Source organism: Rhinopithecus bieti, unplaced genomic scaffold (genome assembly GCF_001698545.2).
Source record: "Rhinopithecus bieti isolate Rb0 unplaced genomic scaffold, ASM169854v2 scaffold_12478, whole genome shotgun sequence".
NCBI classification, from domain to species: domain Eukaryota; kingdom Metazoa; phylum Chordata; class Mammalia; order Primates; family Cercopithecidae; genus Rhinopithecus; species Rhinopithecus bieti.
In genome coordinates this window covers 1,255,281-1,277,218 of record NW_016807367.1, presented here as the reverse complement: position 1 = coordinate 1,277,218, position 21,938 = coordinate 1,255,281, and the positions used below count along the sequence as shown (strand labels likewise).

General features: G+C 40.2%; 1 protein-coding gene across 9 annotated transcripts in view; it reads left to right on the top strand.

The window, feature by feature from the left end:
• The window catches only part of SMAD1 (SMAD family member 1), an 80,613-nt gene extending 75,757 nt beyond the window's left edge, over positions 1-4,856 (top strand). For all 9 annotated transcript variants that reach the window (XM_017881525.1, XM_017881520.1, XM_017881522.1 and 6 more), the window contains exon 7: positions 3,480-4,856. In XM_017881525.1, the coding sequence (XP_017737014.1) occupies positions 3,480-3,623 (144 nt within the window). In that variant the 3' untranslated portion in view covers positions 3,624-4,856. The remainder of the gene's footprint in view (positions 1-3,479) is intronic.
• Positions 4,857-21,938: the final 17,082 nt, after the last annotated feature.

Sequence of the window (21,938 nt, the reverse complement as noted above, 5' to 3'; positions counted from 1 at the left end):
ACATATGTAAAATATAATTTAAATACATGGTTGTTTTACAAGATCAGTTGAGTAAACATATCTTCCTTTTGTTATTTGTTTTAGTACTTTTATGATGGTAATGCTTGTTTTGTTTCAACAGTAAGGAAGTGATCTTTTGTAAAACTTAAAGTTCATCACATTGGAAATTGTGTTTGGTCAGGTTTTTTTAGTGGTTTCAGTAAGCCTCATGATTTTCTTACAATTCAGAAGTTAATAAGGCCCTTGCCCAAGATAAATAGATGCCTTAGCTCAAAGATTGCATTGTAAGGTTTGATGAGGGAGAAGGTTAAACACATTGCTCATAATACTTGATCTTTTTGCTGTCTCATCTTCTTTGAGATTGCCTTTGAGAAATAAAAATGTTCAGGATGCCATTGAAATCTAAAAAACCTTAAACGTCCGATTAGATTTCATGAGTCAGTGACTTATTCTAGTAACTGACCTGTCTCTGAATTCTCAAAAATAAGTTTCATCCTCTTGTACTTTGAGAAACAGAACTAATTATATATTTGAGTGAGGCAATTACCTTTTATGTCGTCTGTTCAGAAGCTCACCAAACTTGTTGTTAAACCTGTTTTGTAATGTATTTATTACTGAGGATAATTTTGGAGCCTTACTTGTTAATCATCCCTTAGATCAAAGATATCTTTTCCTGAATATAATTACTTTTCCTGCTTATTTAAAGCATCTTAGATTTTCAATGTGTTCCCTTAGTGTTTGTTTTTGTTTGTTTGCTTGCTTGCTTCCTTTTTGCAGTGTACTTCAACAGTTATTTGTAGCTGAGTCTGGTACCTTGTTAGTATTAAGAAAATTTTTTTACCCTTTAAAGAAGTTGACCTATATGCTATGTACATATGGGGCTACAAAGACCTATCTTATTCATTATTAACATGTGCTGTTTAATTTTTGACTTAGCATTTGGCTCAAATGGTTTTTAAAATAAGAACAGTGACCTGCCAGAAGTGTTTTCATTTATTGTTTTTATTGTTATGGAGGAAAGAACAACTCTTGAGAGTCGAGGTGCAGTTTCCAGTTTTTTCTGCCATTTTAACTGTGTGATTAAGGCACAGATTTCTTCTCTGGTTCTCATGTTTATTATCTTTGAAATGGGGGTGGATGGAGTTGAGAACTGTGGTAATTATTATTAAGGTCCCTCAGTGAGTCTATTATTGAAGGACCACTCTAGGAGAATTTATGACTTTAATGTTCCAATTAGCTTCCTGCTCAAACTCATTTTTATTGTTTATCCAATCAATGTTCATTATTTCACTTTTGTACAGTTTTAATAATTTACTTTTACACAAGTAAAAACAACCTTTACACTAATAAAAGTATTTATAATGCAAAGTTATGCATTCAAAATGTATTAGATTGTATTCGTTCAGCAGATATTTTAGCACTAGTTCAGAGAAGTAATACAAAGATGAAAAAGCACCTAAAGTCTCTATCATCAAGATCCTTATGCTCTAGTATATCTTTAATTATAATCTGATAAGCACTAGAATGGAGTTATACAAGATATAATGAACTTAGCTTGGAAGTTGGATTTAGAGAGCTGAAGGTAAATACTATTTTAAAATCCTGCTGAATGTTAAAGAGAAGCTGTTTATCATATATTAGCAACAAAAAGTGTGCACACTGTTTTTACAGAACTGTTCTTTATTATATGGACTGCATACTTTATCCTCTCCCATTCAACATTTTAAAGAAATTATAAGAGAACATTTTACTAACAATAGCCAATCTTGTGCTGTTTTAAAATGATCATTTTGGATGTTAACATAAAACATATTTTATAAATTATTTGTACTTTAAACTCTATGTCTGAAAAGTCCAAGTCACCTCAGCTGAACACATATTTATAGAGCTTCTGCTTTCTGTCATTATGCTATATATTGGAGGTAAAGATAAATTCCTGCCTTCAAAGATGTTGATATCTGATGGAGGAAACCTGCACATAAGCCTGTAAATTAAATTTAGGAGTTTGTTTATATTTACGAATGCATGAGTGTACATACATCTATATAGTTACATATATCCATATAGATGTAGTTTATACAAGTTTTGATGTTTGGATATATTTCCTTTTCTTTCTTTCTTTCTTTTTTTTTTTTTTTTTTTTTTTTTTTTTTTTTTTTTTTTTTTTGAGACAGAGTCTCGCTCTGCCGCCCAGGCTGGAGTGCAGTGGTGTGATCTCGGCTCACTACAACCTCCGCCTCCCAGGTTCAAGCAATTCTCCTGACTCAGGCTCCCGAGTAACTGGGATTACAGGCATGTGCCACAGCACCCGGCTAATTTCTGTATTTTTAGTAGAGTCAGAGTTTCGCCATGTTGGCCAGGCTGGTCTCAAACTCCTGATCTCAAGTGATACACCTGCCTGAGACAGAGTCTTGCTCTGTCACCCAGGCCGGAGTGCAGTGGTGTGATCTTGACTCACGGTAACCTCCGCCTCCTGGATTCAAGTGATTCTCATGCCTAAGCTTCCCAGGTAGCGGGGATTACAGGGCTACACCACCACACCTGGCTACTTTTTATATTTTTAGTAGAGATGGGGTTTTACCATGTTGGCCAGGCTGGTCTGGAGCTCCCGACCTCAGGTGATCTGCCCGTCTCGGACTCCCAAAGTGCTGGGATTACAGGTGTGAGCCACCGCGCCTGGTCCCAGATCTATTTCTTAAAACTGCTGGAGTAGATAGGTAGCAGAAATAAATAGAACCCAACCTTCTCTGATACTCCCATGAAACAGGACTAAAGGATTAATCATTGTCCATCCCCACCAATGAGTTTTTGGTCTTTGCAGTAGCAGTTACTTTTCTCTTTTTCATAGTGACTTTATTCTGTGGAACTCTACTGTCTTAATGCAGTAGTTCTGACAAGCTACCTTCTTGTACAAATGAATGATAGAATGTATTGATTCATGGCAATGGCTAGGTGTCAATAATAGCTTTTTGGATACTTGAATGTACTCCTGCCCGTTTTGCTTAGAGATTGAAAGATCAAGAGCTGTGTGTTGATAGGAGGCTGAATCAGTGGCCGAATAAGGAAGAAACTGAATGTCAGTCTGTCTAGCATAGCTTTTTTGTTTTATTTTCTTGATAAAATGAGAATTTAATAATAGCTATTACATTACTATCAGAAATGGGCAATTAAAATAAAAGTTTTAAAGTGCCTTTATTAAGACAACTTTATAATGTATTTTAAAACCTTCATTCCTCAAGACCGGTATTCTTATTGGAATCCATGGATTCTGCCTGGGGAGCTAACATCCATCCCTTGAAATTGCTTGCCAAATTATGTGTGTGTTTGTATATGTGTGTTTTTTTCTCCCCGGCGGCGGAGAGCAGGGAGGAAAGATGCATAGCTTTAATCAGAGTCTTGGTTGTGTGAACCCTTCTTACTTAATAAGTTTAACCACTGAGTTAGAACAAGTTAAATGACCTCCAGTATGTTTTTCCTAGGGCTGGGGAGCAGAATACCACCGCCAGGATGTTACTAGCACCCCCTGCTGGATTGAGATACATCTGCACGGCCCCCTCCAGTGGCTGGATAAAGTTCTTACTCAAATGGGTTCACCTCATAATCCTATTTCATCTGTGTCTTAAATGGCCCCAGGCATCTGCCTCTTGAAAACTATTGAGCCTTGCATGTACTTGAAGGATGGATGAGTCAGACACGATTGAAAACTGACAAAGGAGCCTTGATAATACTTGACCTCTGTGACCAACTGTTGGATTCAGAAATTTAAACAACAAAACAAAACAAAAAAAACCACCTTGGTAACATACTGTTGATATCAAGAACCTGTTTAGTTTACATCGTAACATTCTATTGTAAAATCAAACTAAAATGCAGACTTTTAGCAGGACTTTGCGTATAGTTAAAGGAGAAATGACCAAGCCAGGGACAAATTGTCTATTAGAAAATGGTCCTAAGAGATTCTTTGGTGTTTGGCACTTTAAGGTCATCGTTGGGCAGAAGTTTAGCATTAATAGTTGTTCTGAAACGTGTTTTATCAGGTTTAGAGCCCATGTTGAGTCTTCTTTTCATGGGTTTTCATAATATTTTAAAACTATTTGTTTAGCGATGGTTTTGTTTGTTTAAGTAAAGGTTAGTCTTGATGATATACATAATAATCTTTCTAAAATTGTATACTGACCTTACTTGCTGTCAGAATAATGCTAGGCATATGCTCTTTGCTAAATATGTATGTACAGAGTATTTGGAAGTTAAGAATTGATTAGACTAGTGAATTTAGGAGTATTTGAGGTGGGTGGGGGGGAAGAGGGAAATGACAACTGCAAATGTAGACTATACTGTAAAAATTCAGTTTGTTGCTTTAAAGAAACAAACTGATATCTGAATTTTGCTGTGTTTCCATTTTTTAGAGATTTTTATCATTTTTTTCTCTCTTTTGGCATTCTTTTATCTCATGCTCTTCAAAAGGCAGTTCTGCAGCTGGTTAATTCATGTAACTGTGAGAACAAATGAATAATTCCTGCTATTCTGAAATTGCCTACATGTTTCAATACCAGTTATATGGAGTGCTTGAATTTAATAAGCAGTTTTTATGGAGTTTACAGTACAGAAATAGGCTTTAATTTTCAAGTGAATTTTTTGCCAAACTTAGTAACTCTGTTAAATATTTGGAGGATTTAAAGAACATCCCAGTTTGAATTCATTTCAAACTTTTTAATTTTTTTGTACTATGTTTGGTTTTATTTTTCTTCTGTTAATCTTTTGTATTCACTTATGCTCTCGTACATTGAGTACTTTTATTCCAAAACTAGTGGGTTTTCTCTACTGGAAATTTTCAATAAACCTGTCATTATTGCTTACTTTGATTAAAAATTTGTCATTTCCTTTGTTCACCTACTAGATTTTAGGATCAGTAAAGTTTGCTACCCTTGTGAGAGTTTTTTTCTTAAATATCCTCCACCAAACATGAGTGAAATTACTATTTCAGAGACTGGACACAGCAGCATGAAGAGACTGGAGCCAATTTCAATCACAAAACACAGGACATGTACACCTTTAAAAATTAAGAAAACTACAAAATCTTACGTGTATAAACTTTTAATTTTAGAAATTACAGCAGCAGCACTTGTTGGTTAGTACCAGGCAGTCAACCAAAGCAACAATTTCTAAACTTCAGATGAAGATACAAGTGTGACTGTGGGAGGAGGTAATAAAGGGGGAGGGATGAGAACTCACAGTGCAGCAGATGATGACTACCTTTGCAGTCTACTTAAGGCTGGGATGATCCCAACACTACCCATTCCCCCACAAAAAAGTTCCCCAATGAGGGACACAGATTGAAGGACACTTAGATTATTTCCTGCCCCAATAGATGCCATTCTTTCTCCTTTACATTTTTGTGTATCTTTCCTGGAGTGTGTTTATGAGACCTGAAATTTAAGGACCCTCCCTTTTTAAACCTGGTTTGAAAGAAAAGAATGCCTTGCTTTTCACCCCAAAATACAACATTTATTCCCTAAACTATGACCAAGCAAAATTTCTACTGCTGCTTTTGTGTCCAAAAAACATCATGATATAAGTAGAGAAATCCCCGGACAGAAGTCCTACATTGTAACACAAATTCACACACATCTTTGCTGGGTCACTTAACTTCTGTGAATCTCTGTTTCTTCATTTGTCAAGTGGAAATAATATAGTTGTGCCTTGTCACAAAATTGAGGTGCAGATGCCTTAAAAACGCATCTGCCATGCAAGTGTGAAGATCGGTTGAACTCTCCCATACGCTCTATTTTCCACTTACCTAAGTCATTTCAAGCACAGGCGATCTAGATAATAGTGATTGGTGAGATAAAATCAAAGTTGATATTAAAACTATTAGGCTTAACAATGAAGTAAAGAGATAAAGAGCTCAGGCTAGGATTCCTCATACTTTTCCTAGTGAAAAGCCATTTTTGAGTTCCCATGGTTGCCTGGTGGGACAGTTATGCAAGTTGTTAGTTGGGTGTAGCAATGCTGGTAGCCAGCTTGAAGTTCTATCAGATAAAACATCAGGATCATCCCGTAGATTGAAATCTCCTGGTTGAGGACCTGTGGACTTTGCAACATGGTGCATAAGTAGGTCCTTCATGGTTAAGTGCAACTCTATGTATTTTTGGTGAAATCTTAGGAAGACCATTGTCACCAGCCATAGGAGGCTATAAGTCTCTTGGAAAGGTTTAATTAAAGGAATGGAAAAAATCAACTATTAGAAGTGGAGGGTCCTAGAGCTCTTGCGTCATTCTTCATTTAATAGTATTTGACTTCCATCAAATTTTTTAGTTTTTCTTCACCTGTTTCCTTATCTGTAAAATGGAGACAATAAAGCCTATTTCCTGGGATTATCATGAAAATTAAGCTGATACATGCAAAGCAGTTAGAACCTCTCAATAAGTGTTAATACAGCCAGCTAAATCTGGCTGGGAAGACACCTGAAAGGAATTTTATTCAAGAGAGTTTGATGAAGACCTACTTACCTTTGAAGTATTTAATAGACACAGTGGAAGATTTATCTTTGAGGAACTCAGAGTCGAGAGAGAGAAACCTGGAGAAAGAAAACTAGCAATGCTTGAGTACCTAGCCTGTTATTTTCCAGGACTCTGCAAGGGGTTCCCAAACATTGTCTGTCATCCTCCCAAGGACATATGAGATACCACTCTGTCCCCAACTCCTTATGGCATTTTTCTTTCTTTCTTTTGAGATGGAGTTTCAATCTTGCTGCCCTGGCTGGCTTGCAATGGCGCGATCTCAGCTCACCGCAACCTCTACCTCCCGGATTCAAGTGATTCTCCTGCCTCAGCCTCCCAAGTAGCTGGGATTACAGGCATGTGCCACTATGCCCAGCTAATTTTGTATTTTTAGTAGAGATGGGATTTTCCCATGTTGGTCAGGCTGGTCTTGAATTCCTGACCTCAGGTCATCAGGCCGCCTCAGCCTCCCAAAGTGCTGGGATTACAGGTGTGAGCCACTGCACCTGGCCACCATTTTTCTTATAAAGGAGGAAATTTAACTCAGAAGCTAAGTAAGTTGCCCAAAGTCACCTAGCTAGTTGGTGTGGAAATCAGAGTTTCAATTCAGATCTGACTTTAAAATCTAGAGTTAATTCTATTAAATACTATATTCTTTCTCGTGAGTTTACAGTCATATGTACTTACTATAAAATAAAGTAGAATGAAGAGCACAGAGGGAAGAAGTAGTTAAGACTTGGTTGGCTGGAGATCAGTGGAGTTTTTACAGAGGAAGTGTCATTTAAGATTGAGCTTTAATCTTGGGAAGCATTTTGATAATTGGAGGAACTCGTGGGCAGGAGAAGACTCCAAGACAGATACCTGTTGTTTGCCATGCCCCAGCATCTACCCCCCAGTTTTTAAAGATGTGCCTTCCAACCTCAGGGTGACTGGGATTTATCACACTGCATTACATATCACCTCTGGCCACTGTTGGGTGGAATCTGCTCTTTGGGAATTCTGGAGCTGGAAATAAAGTCTCTGCGTGGCTGAAGATACAGTAAACCTTGTGAATTGTCCCCTGTCATCTCACCTGCTATATGGGCTGGAGACAAGAAAGAAGCAAATGAGGATTAAGTAATACTGTATGAAACTATTTGACTTTTAAAAAAAAAAAAAAGATCCTTTTTTAAACAGATCATTTTCTTTTAACCAAAATAATACTTGTTCACGAAAGATTTTTAAAGTATAGGATAAAAAAGCGGAGTCATGCAGCGGAAGCGTACTGGGCCCATAAAGTAAGGGATGAACAAAAAGAAGAAACCTAAAATCACCTGTATTAACCCATGATAAGTAAATTAGTTTATCCTTGAACTAGGTCAGGATAACCTGGCATAGAGGTAGCATGCTATAGGAAATGCAAGTCTAGAGGTTAGTTGGATCACCTGCTTAGTAAAGAGATGATGATTGACTCCATTTTTTAAGCAGTTATTGAGTACCAATCCTGTGTCAGCCACTGTGGTGGGTGATAAAAGTGAACAAATCTCAGCCCTGCCCTCAAGGGGCCTGAACTCTAATGGGAAAGACAGACAAGTAAATAGACTGATGGCACAGTGCCATGATAGCAAGGAGCAAAGAACGGTACATAACCCAGAGAGGAGTAAGGGGAAAATTCTCAGAGGAGACAGTGCCTCAGAGCTGAGTCTTGCTGTGCTAATAGGTATTACACAGCAAGGGATGGGAAGAGGGAAATGTGTACCAGGCAGAAAATAAGGCAAGACTGTTGGGAACCACCAGTAATTCTGGGTAGCTGGAATGTAGGACAATTATATGCAATGATAAGTAAGAGAATGGAGAGGTAGGAAGGGGCCAAGCCATTAACAATCTTGTGTGTGTTCTGCTAAGAAATGGGATGTTCCCCAAAGATTTTAGTTCCTCGGGATCTCAACCCAAGGATCAACAGGGGCCAGGAGAAAACCAACAGCCAACCATACACGTAAGGAGGAGAAAGGAGCTAACAAAGAGTGGGAAATAATCATAGAAGCCAAGGGAGGCATTTCAACAAGCAGGGCTTGATTTACAATATAGAGAAGGATGGAACTTAGAAGAAGTTTACACTTAGTAACTAGGAAGTCTTTGATAACCTTAAAGTTTTGTAGGAGTGGGGCATAAAGCCAAATTACAAGGGACTAAAAGGAAGGGGAGCATCACACACCAGGTCCTATTGTGGGGAGGGGGAGGGGGTAGGGGTAGCATTAGGAGATATACTTAATGTAAATGATGAGTTAATGGGTGCAGCACACCAACATGGCACATGTATATATATGTAACAAACCTGCACGTTGTGCACGTGTACCCTAGAACTTAAAGTATAATAATAAAAAAAAAAAGTGAAGGAAATTTTTTTCTTTTGTGAAGATGAGGTCTCACTATGTTGCCCAGGCTGGTCTCAAATTCCTAGGCTCAAGTGATCCTCCCACCTCAGCCTCCCAAAGTGGTGAGATTACAGGCATGAGCCACTGTGCCCAGCTTAAAAGCATTTTGATTCTAGAAAAGTTTATTGGTAAGAAGGACGCAAAGAGAATAGAATGAGGTGACTGGAGAGATCAGTAGTTGTGGAGAGAGACTCTGTTAGAACAAGGAGCTATGGACATGCCTGTTCAATGATGTCTGCCTCCTTGGTAAGGTCATCCACTCAAAGGAGACTAAGACTGGTTGAAGAACAGAAAGGTCAGAGCAGCCACTGTGAAGAGAGGAGTTCACTAGTAATAAACCAAAGCACTGTCAAGAAGTATCAGTGTGCATGGCAAAGGCTGGGTGATAGGACCTTGAGGTGGATTCAGTCCACATAATCATACAGTCTCTGGAATTTGGGGACCAAATCAGAGAAAAAGAATGGTAAAGTGCTTAGAGTTGAGGATCGGCAAAGCAGTCCTGGGGAAATTCTGTCAGACTAATGACTATCATTGGAATGATGGCCTATGTGGAGCAGGCTAAGAATCAAACTAGGAACAAGAAGCCAAAGGGAGTTGCTGGGAAGCTGAGATGACAGCAAAGAGTGCATTCAGTGTGAGTGTCCACAGTCTTCAGTCATTACTTCCTCCCAGAGAAATTTGAGAAGACAAGCATCTTGAAATTCTCAGAGATAATAAATCCTGAACCAAGGCCATTTCACAAGGGTTGCTAATATAGATCAGAGTTGTGAAAGTCATTGGAAGAGAGGAAAATCAAGGAACCTAGAAGTAGACTGAGAGGAGTGAAGTGTTTTCGCTCCTCCTTGCATCACCAGGTAGTGCTTAACTCACAGTAGGCTTTCAGTAAAGAATGAGTGAATGATACTGTCTAGCCTCAGACATTTGAGTTATCTATGATGATACAGGAGGCACTGTGAAGATTACAGTGGAATTAGGGAAAGGGAGGGGCAGAACCACTGCAGTGAAGAAACAAAAGTTAAACCATCAACAATCCAAAACAAGGGTCTGAAAAGGAAGATAAATCAGAAAGAAAACCAGGGCAAATCAGCAACATCTATCATCCTGGGATCAGAATGGTCTTCCCCATGCTTGGCAGAGGCAGGTATTATACCAGAGCTCAGTAGACATTCATCTTCTGTCTTGTGTATCTTTTAAAGATTCCCTATACCTGAGGTTTTAGAAGGATTTCTGAAGAATTTCTAGCTGACTTCACAGAGGTTGTGGTACTATTAAATAAAGTAGGAACTCAAGAAAGAGGAAACAAGTGTGGGGTGAAGAAAATTAGGTTGGTGAAGCACACTGACTGAGAATTCCCAGGCTCTTGAGAGTCTCCTTCTTTCTCATATTTCAGGTATGAACTAGTTGCTTCCCCACGTGTTACTATGTCAGTAATAATATGCAGAATGAGAGCACACCCAGCAAGTGGAATGAATGCAATGTAGTGAGAAGGTCATAGAGAGAATAGCAGGAAAGGAATATGGTGATGGGGATACAAGATCTTTTCATCTCAGCCAAACCTCTCTTCTTCCCAAAGCACACTGTATTTCTAGCCACAAGTGAAACAATACTGAATCTCTGAAAAGCTCATTGTCTATTGCCAACTCTAGGGACCATGGGCATAGGACATTTGGTATTTCCTGGGCTGATATAATATAATCATTTAGAACAGTAGGTATTTCTTAAAAGAATGTTTCATTGTATGCCTGCATTTTTGTATACTACCAGGACTTATTAAAAAGAAATAATTTGCTGGGTGTCTTAAAAGTGTGCCAGATTTGGCCAGGCATAGTGGCTCATGTCTGTAATCCCAGTACTTGTAACCCAAGGCAGGTGGATCACTTGAGGCCAGGAGTTCAAGACCAGCTTGGCCAACATGGTGAGACCCTGTCTGTACTAAAAAACATTAGCTGAGCATGGTGGCGCATGCCTGTAATCCCAGCTACTTGGGAGGCTGAAGCAGGAAAATTGCTTGAACCCAGGAGGCAGACGTTGCAGTGAGCCAAGATTGCGCCGCTGCACTCCAGCCTGGGCGACAGAGCAAGACTCTGTCCAAAAAAACAAAAAAGCAAAAACAATAAAAAAAGATAAAAGAAAAGAAAAGAAAAGAGCCAGATTCAGGTTTCACCCAACATAAAAGATGAGCTGTAGGCCACAATAATTGGTTTCTTTGTTACATGTACATGTGTTTGTTTTAACTTTTTCTGGGATAATTGCGATTGCACAAATTGTAGGCAATTTACTGAAAAGTCTACTTTTTATTGAGTCTGGTAACTGTGTACCATGTGTAGTTTCATAATTCTTAAGTGGTTTCAAAAGCAATGGTACCCCAAAGACTGCTGTAGGGATACCTCAGGCCTGCAGTTTTCAAGCACAGGAACTGTAAAACCACCTCAACACATTTGGAAGCTCAGTGTTTGCAATTGAAAGGACATGATCTATTCAGACTAAATGTTGGCTGATAATTAAAAGGCAAGGAATTTCCATATTTAAAGTTTGAGGAAATATGGCAAGATGGTTGACTAGACACAGTCAGGAGGTATATCTGCCACTGAGAAACCAGGACATTGGGAAGACTGGCATATTTCTAACAGATCTTCAGAAGGAAGGCATTGAGAGTGAATGATGAGAAGACACAGATGCTGGGCTAAAGGGGGAGGAAGGTGGGAACCCTGCACGGGACCACCATACACTGGGACTTGGTCCTAGCCCCCAGTGACTCCTGGGGAAAGGGTGAGTTGAACAGGCAAGGAGCAACCCACTCTTACCATAGGCCTCCAGAGTCCTGACAGCAGGAGACTCCGTGACCACCATGGACACTTGAATTGACAAGGAGAGCTGCTCAGAGAACTGGTAGGGGCAGAACTCCAGCTGGTGCAGAGCCCACAGGGTTTTGTGCAGGAGCACATGTAGTTGAGCATAGCCAGGGATGCCCATGACCCTAGGCTCCACTCACTCCCACACGGGACTTTAACCCCAACAGAACTGTCAAGGCTGAACTCTGTTGGGTGATCCTGCCCATAAAATGGGGCCAGTCTGACCTGAGCGTCCCTTGGTCTGGTGGCCTCTCCTGGTATCCCAGCCTGCCCATGCCCACTTGCAGTGCAGCCTCGGGTGCCCAGGGAGCCTGGGGGCCCACATCATGGTTCCTTTGCTGGAAGACCACACCTGACTGGAAGAGAGCTCCAGCAGAGCAGCTCCCACAGACACGCACCAGCCCATTCACACTCTTTCCTCACTGCAGCCTCCCCTGCACTGTTTTGCCTGCATGCATTCACACACAGCCACCCCCAACATCACTATGCCAGTGCACGTGTGCATCAGCAGACCTTGCTTCCTTTTCCCCACCAGCAGGCATGTGCATGTGCACCCTGTCATGCCACTGCTGCTGGCACAAGTGCACCCTGCCCCTTTCCCCCACCACACGGCCACTGCTGTCAGAGTGTTGGCAGACATGGAGCCTGCCAGCCATGCCCCAACCAGGGCCTCATCCCTGCACTGTCACTGCCACTGGTGCAAAACTAGGCACAGAAAACAGTGGACGTGCCCCCACCCTGGGTAGCCACCACTGCTGGTGTGAACGTGCACAGAGGGCACATAGTACTGTGCCCAACAGTGTCCTGCCCCCATGCTAACACCACCACTGGCAGGAATGTATGCACAGTCACCAGCAGAATCCCTCACGTCCCCCACACCAGCACCTCTCAGCCATGCTGCCACCACCGATGTTGCAAATGCCCTCACAGAGACAGGCACTTTGGTATCCACTAGCAACCTTCTGCAACAAATGAGTGTGTACCCCGCCATGCTGCTGCTGCTGCTGCTGGCTTGTGCAAACAAAGATAGATACCACTGCTACTGCCCCACAAAGTGCTTTGGCTGGCACTACCCATTGGAGTGTTGTGACTAGCTTGTGACTAACAGCCAGAGAACATGTCAGCCCCTCCAGCGCAGCATGTTTCTAACCTCAAGGAGCCAAAGAACAAAGCCAGGACCCAATACCAATCCCCCAGAGTTACAGCATGCAGTCTAGGAGTCCTGAGCTGAGGCCTGGCTCCCTAAAATCTTCCAGGAATGAAGCCAGTCAAATGAATCCACCTTATACCACAGTCAAATCCCCAAGGTCATTAAATAGGATAAATAAAATAAAATAAAATAAAAATACCACAAAATAAATAAATAAAATAAAATAAAGATCATCCAAAGGACAGCAACTTTAAATACTGAGGAACATCAGCCCACAAAGATGAGAAAGAAACAGCACAAGAACTCTGACAATTCGAAAAGCCAGAGTGCCTTCTTTCCTCAAATGACTGCACTAGTTCTCTAGCAAGGGTTCTTAACTTGGCTGAGCTGGCTGAAATTACAGAAATGGAATTCAGAATATGGATAGGAACAAAGATGATTGAGATTCAGGAAAACATTGAAACCCAGTTGAAGGAAGCCAAGAATCACAACAAAACGATACAGGAGCTGGCAGACAAAACAGCCTATATAGAAAAGAATGTAACCAACCCAAGAGAGCTGGAGAAACACACTACAAGAATTTCATAATGTGATCACAAGTATTCAGAGCAGAATAGATCAAGATGAAAGATGAGGAAAGAATCTCAGAGCTTGAAGACTGGCTTTCTGAAATAAGACAGTAAGACAAGAATAAAGAAAAAAGAAAGAAAATAAACAAAACCTCCAAGAAACATGGAATTATGTAAAGAGACAAAGTCTATGATTCACTGGCATCACTGAAAGAGATGTGGAGAATGGAAGTATCTTAGAAAACATATTTCTTAGAAAACATATCATCCATGAGAACTTCCTCAACCTAGCTAGAGGAGCCAATATTCAAATACAAGAAATGCAGAAAATCCCCTCATGATACTTCACAAGAAGATCATTCCCAAGACACATAATCATCAGATTCCCCAAGGTCAAAATGAAAGAAAAATGTTAAAGGCAGTTAGAAAGGTCAGGTCACCTACAAAGGGAAGCCCATCAGACTAACAGTGGACCTCTCAGCAGAAACCCTATAAGCCAGAAGAGATTGGGGACCACTACACAACGTTATTAAAGACAAGCAATTCCAACCAAGAATTTCATATCTGTCAAAAATAAGCTTCATAAGTGAAGGAGAAATAAGAGCCTCTTTAGACAAGCAAATGCTGAGGGAATTCCTTACCACCAGACCTGTCTTACAAGAGCTCCTGAAAGAAGCACTAAATATGGAAATGAAAGACTATTACCAACCACTACAAAGACATACTGGAAGTACACATACCAGGAACACTATAAAGCAACCAGACGAACAAGTCTGCATAATAACCAGCTGACAACACAATGACAAGATCAAATACAGATGTATTAATGCTAACCTTGAACATAAATGGATTAAATATCCCAATTAAAAGACACAGAGTGGCAAGCTGGATAAAGAAACAAGACCCAATGATATGCCATCTTCAGGAGAAGATATGCAATGACATCCGTAGGTTCAAAATAAAGGGATGGAGAAAAATCTACCAAGCAAACACAAAAAAGTGGGGATTGTGATCCTAATTTCAAACAAAACATTTAAAACCAACAATGATTTACAAAGACAAAGAATGGCATTGCATAATGGTAAAGGGTTCAATTCAACAAGACCTAACTATGCTAAATGTATATGCATCCAACACAGGAGCACCCAGATTCATAAAGCAAGTTCTTAAAGACCTTCAAAGAGACTTAGACTCCCACACAAAAACTGTGGGAGACTTCAACACCTCACTAACAGTAGTAGACAGATAATCAAGACAGAAATTTAACAAAGATATTCAGGACGTAAACTCAACACTGGAACAAATGGACCTGATAGACACCTACAGAACTCTTTACCCCAAAACAACAGAATATAGATTCTTCTCATTGCCGCATGGTACCTACTCTAAAATCAATCACACAATCGGACATAAAACACTCCTCAGCAAATGCAAAGCACTGATATTATACTGACTACTCTTTTGGACCACAGTGCAATATAAAAAGAAGTCAAGACTAAGAAAATCATTCAAAACTATACTATTACCTAGAAATTAAACGACCTGTTCCTGAATGACTTCTGGGTAAATAATGAAATTAAGGCAGAAATCAAAAAGTTCTTCCAAACTAATGAGAACAAACATACAATACATCAGACTCTGGGACATAGCTACAGAAAATCTGTAGCACTAAATGCCCACATAAAAAATTAGAAATATCTCAAATTAACAAACTGACATTACAATTAAAATAATTAGAGAAGCAAGAGCACACCAACCCCAAAGCTAGCAGAAGACAAGAAACAACCAAAATCAGAGCTGGACTGAAGGAGATTGAGACAAGAAAAATCATTCAAAAGATCAACGAATCTAGGAGTTGTTTTTTTGAAAATAATAATAATAATAATAAGGTAGGTAGACTGCTAGCTGGACTAATAAAAAAGAAAAAAGAGACAATCCAAATAAACAGAATAAGAAATGGCAAAGGGGATGTTACCATTGACCCCACAAAAATACAAATAACCATGCACACAAACTAGAAAATCTAGAAGAAATTGATAAATTCCTGGACACATACACCCTCCCAAGACTGAAATAGGAAGAAATGGAATCCTTGAAAAGAACATAATGGGCTCCAAAATTGAATCATTAATGAATAGCCTACCAACCAAAAAGCCCAGGACCAGATGGATTCACAGCAAAATTCTACCAGGTGTATAAAGAAGAGCTGGTACTATTCCTACTGAAACTACTCCAAAAAATTGAGGAGGAGGGACTCTTCCCCAACTCATTCTATGAGTTGGTACCATCTTGATGCCAAAACCTGACAGACACAACAAAAGAAAATTTCAGGCCAATAGTCTTGAAAATAGATGCAAAATTCCTCAATGAAATACTAGCAAACTGAATCTAATGGCACATCAAAAAAGCTTAACCACCACAATAAAGTAGGCTTTATCCCTAAGATGCAAGATTGGTTCAACATATGCAAATCAATAAATATGATTGATCACATAAACAGAACTAAAGACAAAACCACATGATTATCTCAATAAACTAGGTATTGAAGGAACATACCTCAATATAATAAAAGCCATCTATGACAAACCCACAACCAACATCATACTGAATTGGGCAAAAACTGGGAAAAATTCACCTTGAAAATTGGCATATGACAATGATGCCCATAGCCACTCTCACCACTCCTATTCAGCATAGTATTGGAAGTCCTGGTCAGAGCAGTCAAGCAAGAAAAGAAATAAAGTGCATCCAAATAGGAAGAGGGAAAGTCAAACTATCCCTGTTTGCAGGCAACATGATTCTACCTAGAACACCACATAGTCTCAGCCCAAAAGTTCCTTAAGCTGATAAACAACTTCAGCAAAGTTTCCATAGACAAAATCAATATACAAAAAATCATTAGCATTCCTATATACCAACAATAGCCAAGCTGAGAACCAAATCAGGAACTGATCCCATTTACAATTACAACAAAAAGAATAAAATACCTAGGAATACAGCCAGCCAGGGAAGAGAAAGATCTCTACAGTGAGGATTACAAAACACTGCTCAAGGAAATCAGAGAAGACACAAACAAATGGAAAAACATTCTATGCACATGGGTAAGAAGAATCAATATTGTTAAAATGGCCACACTGCCCAAAGCAATTTACAGATTCAATATTATTCCTATCAAACTACCAATGACATTCTTCACAGAACTAGAAAAACCTATTTTAAAATTCATATGGAACCAAAAAGAGCCTGAATAGCCAAGGCAATCCTAAGCAAAAGGACAAAGCTGGAGGTATCACATTATCCAACTTCAAACTATACTACAGGACCACAGTAACCAAAACAGCATGGTACTGGTCCTAAAGCACACACATAGACCAATGGAACAGAATGAATGGTCCAGAAATAAAGCCACACACCTACAACCATCTGATCTTTGACAAAGCTGATGAAAACAAGCAATGGGGAAAGGATTTCTGCTTCAATAAATAGTGCTGGGATAGGCTAGCTGTATGCGGAAGATTGAAATTGGAGCTCTTTCTTATACCATACAAAAATCAACTCAAGATGGATTAAAAACTTAACTGCAAAACTCAAAGCTATAAAAATGCTGGAAGACAACCTAGGCAATACCAACCTGAACATAGGAACTGGCAAAGATTTCATGACGAAGATGCCAAAAGCAATTGCAACAACAGCAAAAAATTGACAAATGGGATCTAATTAAACTAAAATGCTTCTGCATAGCAAAAGAAACTATCAACAGAGTAAATAGACACCTATAGAATGGGAGAAAATATTTGCAAACTATGCACCTGACAAAGGTCTAACATCCGGCATCTATGTGGAACTTTACAAGCAAATTTACAAGGGAAAATACCAAACAACCCTATTAAAAAGTGGGGCAAAGGACATGAACAGACACTTCTCAAAAAGAAGGCATGCATGCCGCCAACAAGGATATTTTGAAAAGTTCAATATCACTGATTATTAGAGAAATGCAAACCAAAACCATAATGAGATACCATCTCACACCAGTCACAATGGCTATTATTAGAAAATCAAAAAAATAACAGATACTGGTGAGGTTGCAGAGAAGATGAAATGCTTATACACTATTGGTGGGGGTATAAATTAGTTTCAATCATTGTGGAAAGTAGTGTGGCAATTCCTCAAAAAGCTAAAAACAGAACCCTCATTTAACCCAGCAATCCTACTGCAAGGTATATATCCAAAAGTATATAAACTATTCTATCATAAAGAGACATGCATGCATATGTTCACTGCATCACTATTCACAATAGCAAAGACACAGAATCAGCCTAAATGTACATCAATGATAGACTGGAGGTATTAGTCTGTTTTCATGCTGCTGATAAAGTAATTTATAAAGAAAAAGAGATTAATGGATTCATAGTTTCATGTGACTGGGGAAGCCTCACAGTCATGGCAGAAGGCAAAAGGCACGTCTTACATGGTGGCAGGCAGGAGAGAATGAAAGCCAAGCAAAAGGGGTCTCCCCTTATAAAACCATCAGATCTTGTGAAACTTATTACCAACCATGAGAACAGTATGGGGGAAACCGCCCTCATGATTCAGTTATCTCCCACCAGGTCCCTCCCACAATATGTGGGAATTATGGGAGCTACAAGTCAAGATAATATTTGGGTGGGGACACAGCCAAACCATATCACTGGATAAAGAAAATGTGCTACGTAACCCATGGAATACTATGCAGCCATAAAAAATAACAAGATCACATCCTCTTCAGGAACATGGATGAAGTTGGAGGCCACTATCCTTAGCAAAATAACTCAGGAAGAGAAAACCAAAGACCACATGTCTTCACTTATAAGTGGAAGTTAAATGATGAGAACACATGGACACAAAGAGGGCAACAACAGACACTGGGGCCTCCCTGAGTGGAGGGGGATGAGGAAGAGGATCAGAAAAAATAATCATTGGGTATTAGACTTAGTACCTGGGTGATGAAATAATCTGCACAACAAACCCCTGTGACATGAGTTTACCAATATAACAAACCTGGACATGTACCCTGAACCTAAAACAAAAGTTTTTAAAAAACAGTAAGAGAGGTTGGGTGTGGTGGCTCATGCCTGTAATCCCAGCACTTTGGGAGGCCGAGGCAGGCAGATCACGAGGTCAGGAGATTGAGACCATCCTATCCTGGCTAACACAGTGAAACTCTGTCTTTACTAAAAATACAAAAACAAAATTAGGTGGGCATGGTGGTGTGTGCCTGTAGTCCCAGCTACTCGGGAGGCTGAGGCAGGAGAATGGTGTGAACCCAGGAGGTGGAGCTTGCAGTGAGCCAAGATCACGCCACTGCACTCCAGCCTGGGTGACAGAGCGAGACTCCGTCTCAAAAGAAAAAAAAACAAAACCCAGTAAGAGAAAACAATACAAATAAAAAAAAAAAAATTAAAGCTTGGGAGCATTGTCTTTAAGAAATACTTTGTGAAAACCTGAGAATTTGTAAATTTCCCCTTGATCCAAAAAACAAATATATCAAAATAACATGGCTCTCTTTATCTGTAAACTTAGACAATTTTTAAATGGAGTGGAAAGAAAGAAAAGAAATTTCAACAGTGCTTCTTGTTACTCTAGGATTACAAACCCTGTGAGAATATGAGAGAGAACATTTTCTTTTTAAAAACAAACAAAAAACACCTCTTATTTATTTATTTATTTTTGAGATGGAGTCTCACTGTCACCCAGGCTGCAGTGCAGTGGTGTGATCTCAGCTCACTACAGCCTCCACCTTCTGGGTTCAGGTGATTTTCCTGCCTCAGCCCCCTGAGTAGATAGGATTACAGGTATGTACCACCATGCTTGGCTAATTTTTGTATTATTATTATTATTATTATTATTATTATTACTCAGTAGAGATGGGGTTTCGCCATGTTGGCCAGGCTGGTCTCAAACTCCTGACCTCAAGTGACCCACCAGCCTTGGCCTCCCAAAGTGCTGGGATTATAGGCGTGAGCTACCACGCCTAGCTGGAGAGAGAACATTTTCATCTTTGCTTTGGTCTTGTGTCTGACAGAGACTAGAGAAGAGTCACCTACACCTAATTTTCATCCCATGGATTTTGAATTATACTGCATATGTAATGGCTAGGAGTGGGTACTGAGTTATACAGACTTCCCAGCTCTACCATTTTCTAGCTGGTTCACCTCAGACAAGTGAATTAATCCCTGAGCTTTCGTTATCTGTAAAATGGAAAAATAACAGTCACTCTCTCATAAGTGAGGTTGTAATGGTGTGATGCACATTAAATACTTGCACAGAGCCACACAGTAAGTGCTTAATAGTGGCTTGGCTGCAATGGTCATGGTGACCTAGAGGGGCTCATTAATACAGGTTTAGTGTATACAGAAAAAGTGGAGGTGGTAGGGTTTTCAGTATCCTTGAGATATGAGAGTTGATTTGAAACCCAGTAAGAATTTTTTAAATCCCCATAACAATAATAAGCATTATGGTAAAGAAAAGAAGAAAAAAAGAGGTCCGATCCAAGATGGCCAAATAGGAACAGCTCTGGTCTGCAACTGCCAGCATGATTGATGCAGAAAATGGGTGATTTCTGCATTTCCAACTGAGTTACCTTGTTCATCTCTTTGGGACTGGTTGGACAGTGGGTGCAGCCCATGGAGGGCGAGCCAAAGCAGGGCAGGGCAGTGCCTCACCCAGGAAGTGCAAGGGGTTGGGGGATTTCCCTTTCCTAGCCAAGGGAAGCCACAACAGACTGTACCTGGAAAGTCAGGACACTTCCGCCCAAATAACTGCACTTTTCCCAAGGTCTTAGCAACCAGTAGACAAGGAGATTCTCTTCCGTGCCTGGCTCGGTGGGTCCTACACCCATGGAGACTTTCTTACTGCTAGTGCAGCAATCTGAGATCGAACTGTGAGGCAGTAGCCTGGCTGGGGGGAGGGGCATCCGCCATTGCTGAGGCTTGAGTAGGTAATCAAAGCGGCCCAGGTGGAGCCCACCTCAGCTAAGTCAGGCCTACTGCCTCTATAGACTCCACCTCTGTGGGCAGGGCATAGCTGAACAAATGGCAGCTGACAACTTCTGCAGACTACACGGCCCTGTCTGATAGCTCTGTAGAGAGCAGTGGTTCTCCCAGCATGATGTTTGAGCTCTGAGAACAGACAGACTGCCTCGTCAAGTGGGTCCTACCTGGGAGACACTTCACAGTAGAGGCTGACGGACACCTCATATAAGTGGGTGCCCCTCAGGACAGAACTTCCAGAGGAAGAATTAGGCAGTAATATTTGCTGTTCTGTAATATTTGCAGTTCTGCAGCCTACGCTGGTGATACCCAGGCAAATAGGATCTGGAGTGGACTTCCAGCAAACTCCAATGGACCGGCAGTTGAGGGACCTGACTGTTAGAAGGAAAACTAACAAACAGAAAAGAATAGCATCAACATCAACAAAAAACAACATCTACACCAAAACCCCATCTGTAGGTCACCAACATCAAAGACCAAAGGCAGATAAAACCACAAAGATGGGGAGAAACCAGAGCAGAAAAGCTGAAAATTCTAAAACCAGAGTGCCTCTGCTCCTCCAAAGGATCGCAGCTCCTTGCAAGCAACAGAACAAAGCTGGATGGAGAATGACTTTGATGAGTTGACAGAAAGAGGCTTCAAAAGGTCGGTAATAACAAACTTCTTCGAGCTAAAGGGGCATGTTCTAACCCATCACAAGGAAGCTAAAAACCTTGAAAAAAGGTTAGACGAATGGCTAATTAGAATAAACAGTGTAGAGAAGACCTTAAATGACTTGATGGACCTGAAAACTAGGGCACGAGAACTTTGAGATGCATGCACAAGCTTCAATAGCTGATTCAATCAGATGGAAGAAAGGGTGTCAGTGATTGAAGATCAAATTAATGAAATACATCGAGAAGACAGGTTTAGAGAAAAAAGAGTAAAAATAGACGAACAAAGCCTCCAGGAAATATGTGACTATGTGAAAAGACCAAATCTATGTTTGATTGGTATACCTGAAAGTGATAAGGAGACTGGAACCAAGTTGTAAAACACTCTTCAGGATATTATCCAGGAGAACTTCCCCAACCTAGCAAGGCAGGCCAACATTCAAATTCAGGAAATACAGAGATCACCACAAAGATACTCATCGAGAAGAGCAACTCCAAGACACATAATTGTCAGATTTACCAAGGTTGAAATGAAGGAAAAAATGGTAAGGGCAGCCAGAGGGAACGGTCAGGGTACCCACAAAGGGAAGCCCATCAGACTAACAGCAGATCTCTTGGCAGAAACCCTACAAGCCAGAAGAGAGTGGGGGCCAATATTCAATATTCTTAAAGACAAGAATTTTCAACCCAGAATTTCATATCCAGCCAAACTAAGTTTCATAAGTGAAGGAGAAATAAAATCCTTTACAGACAAGCAAATGTTGAGAGATTT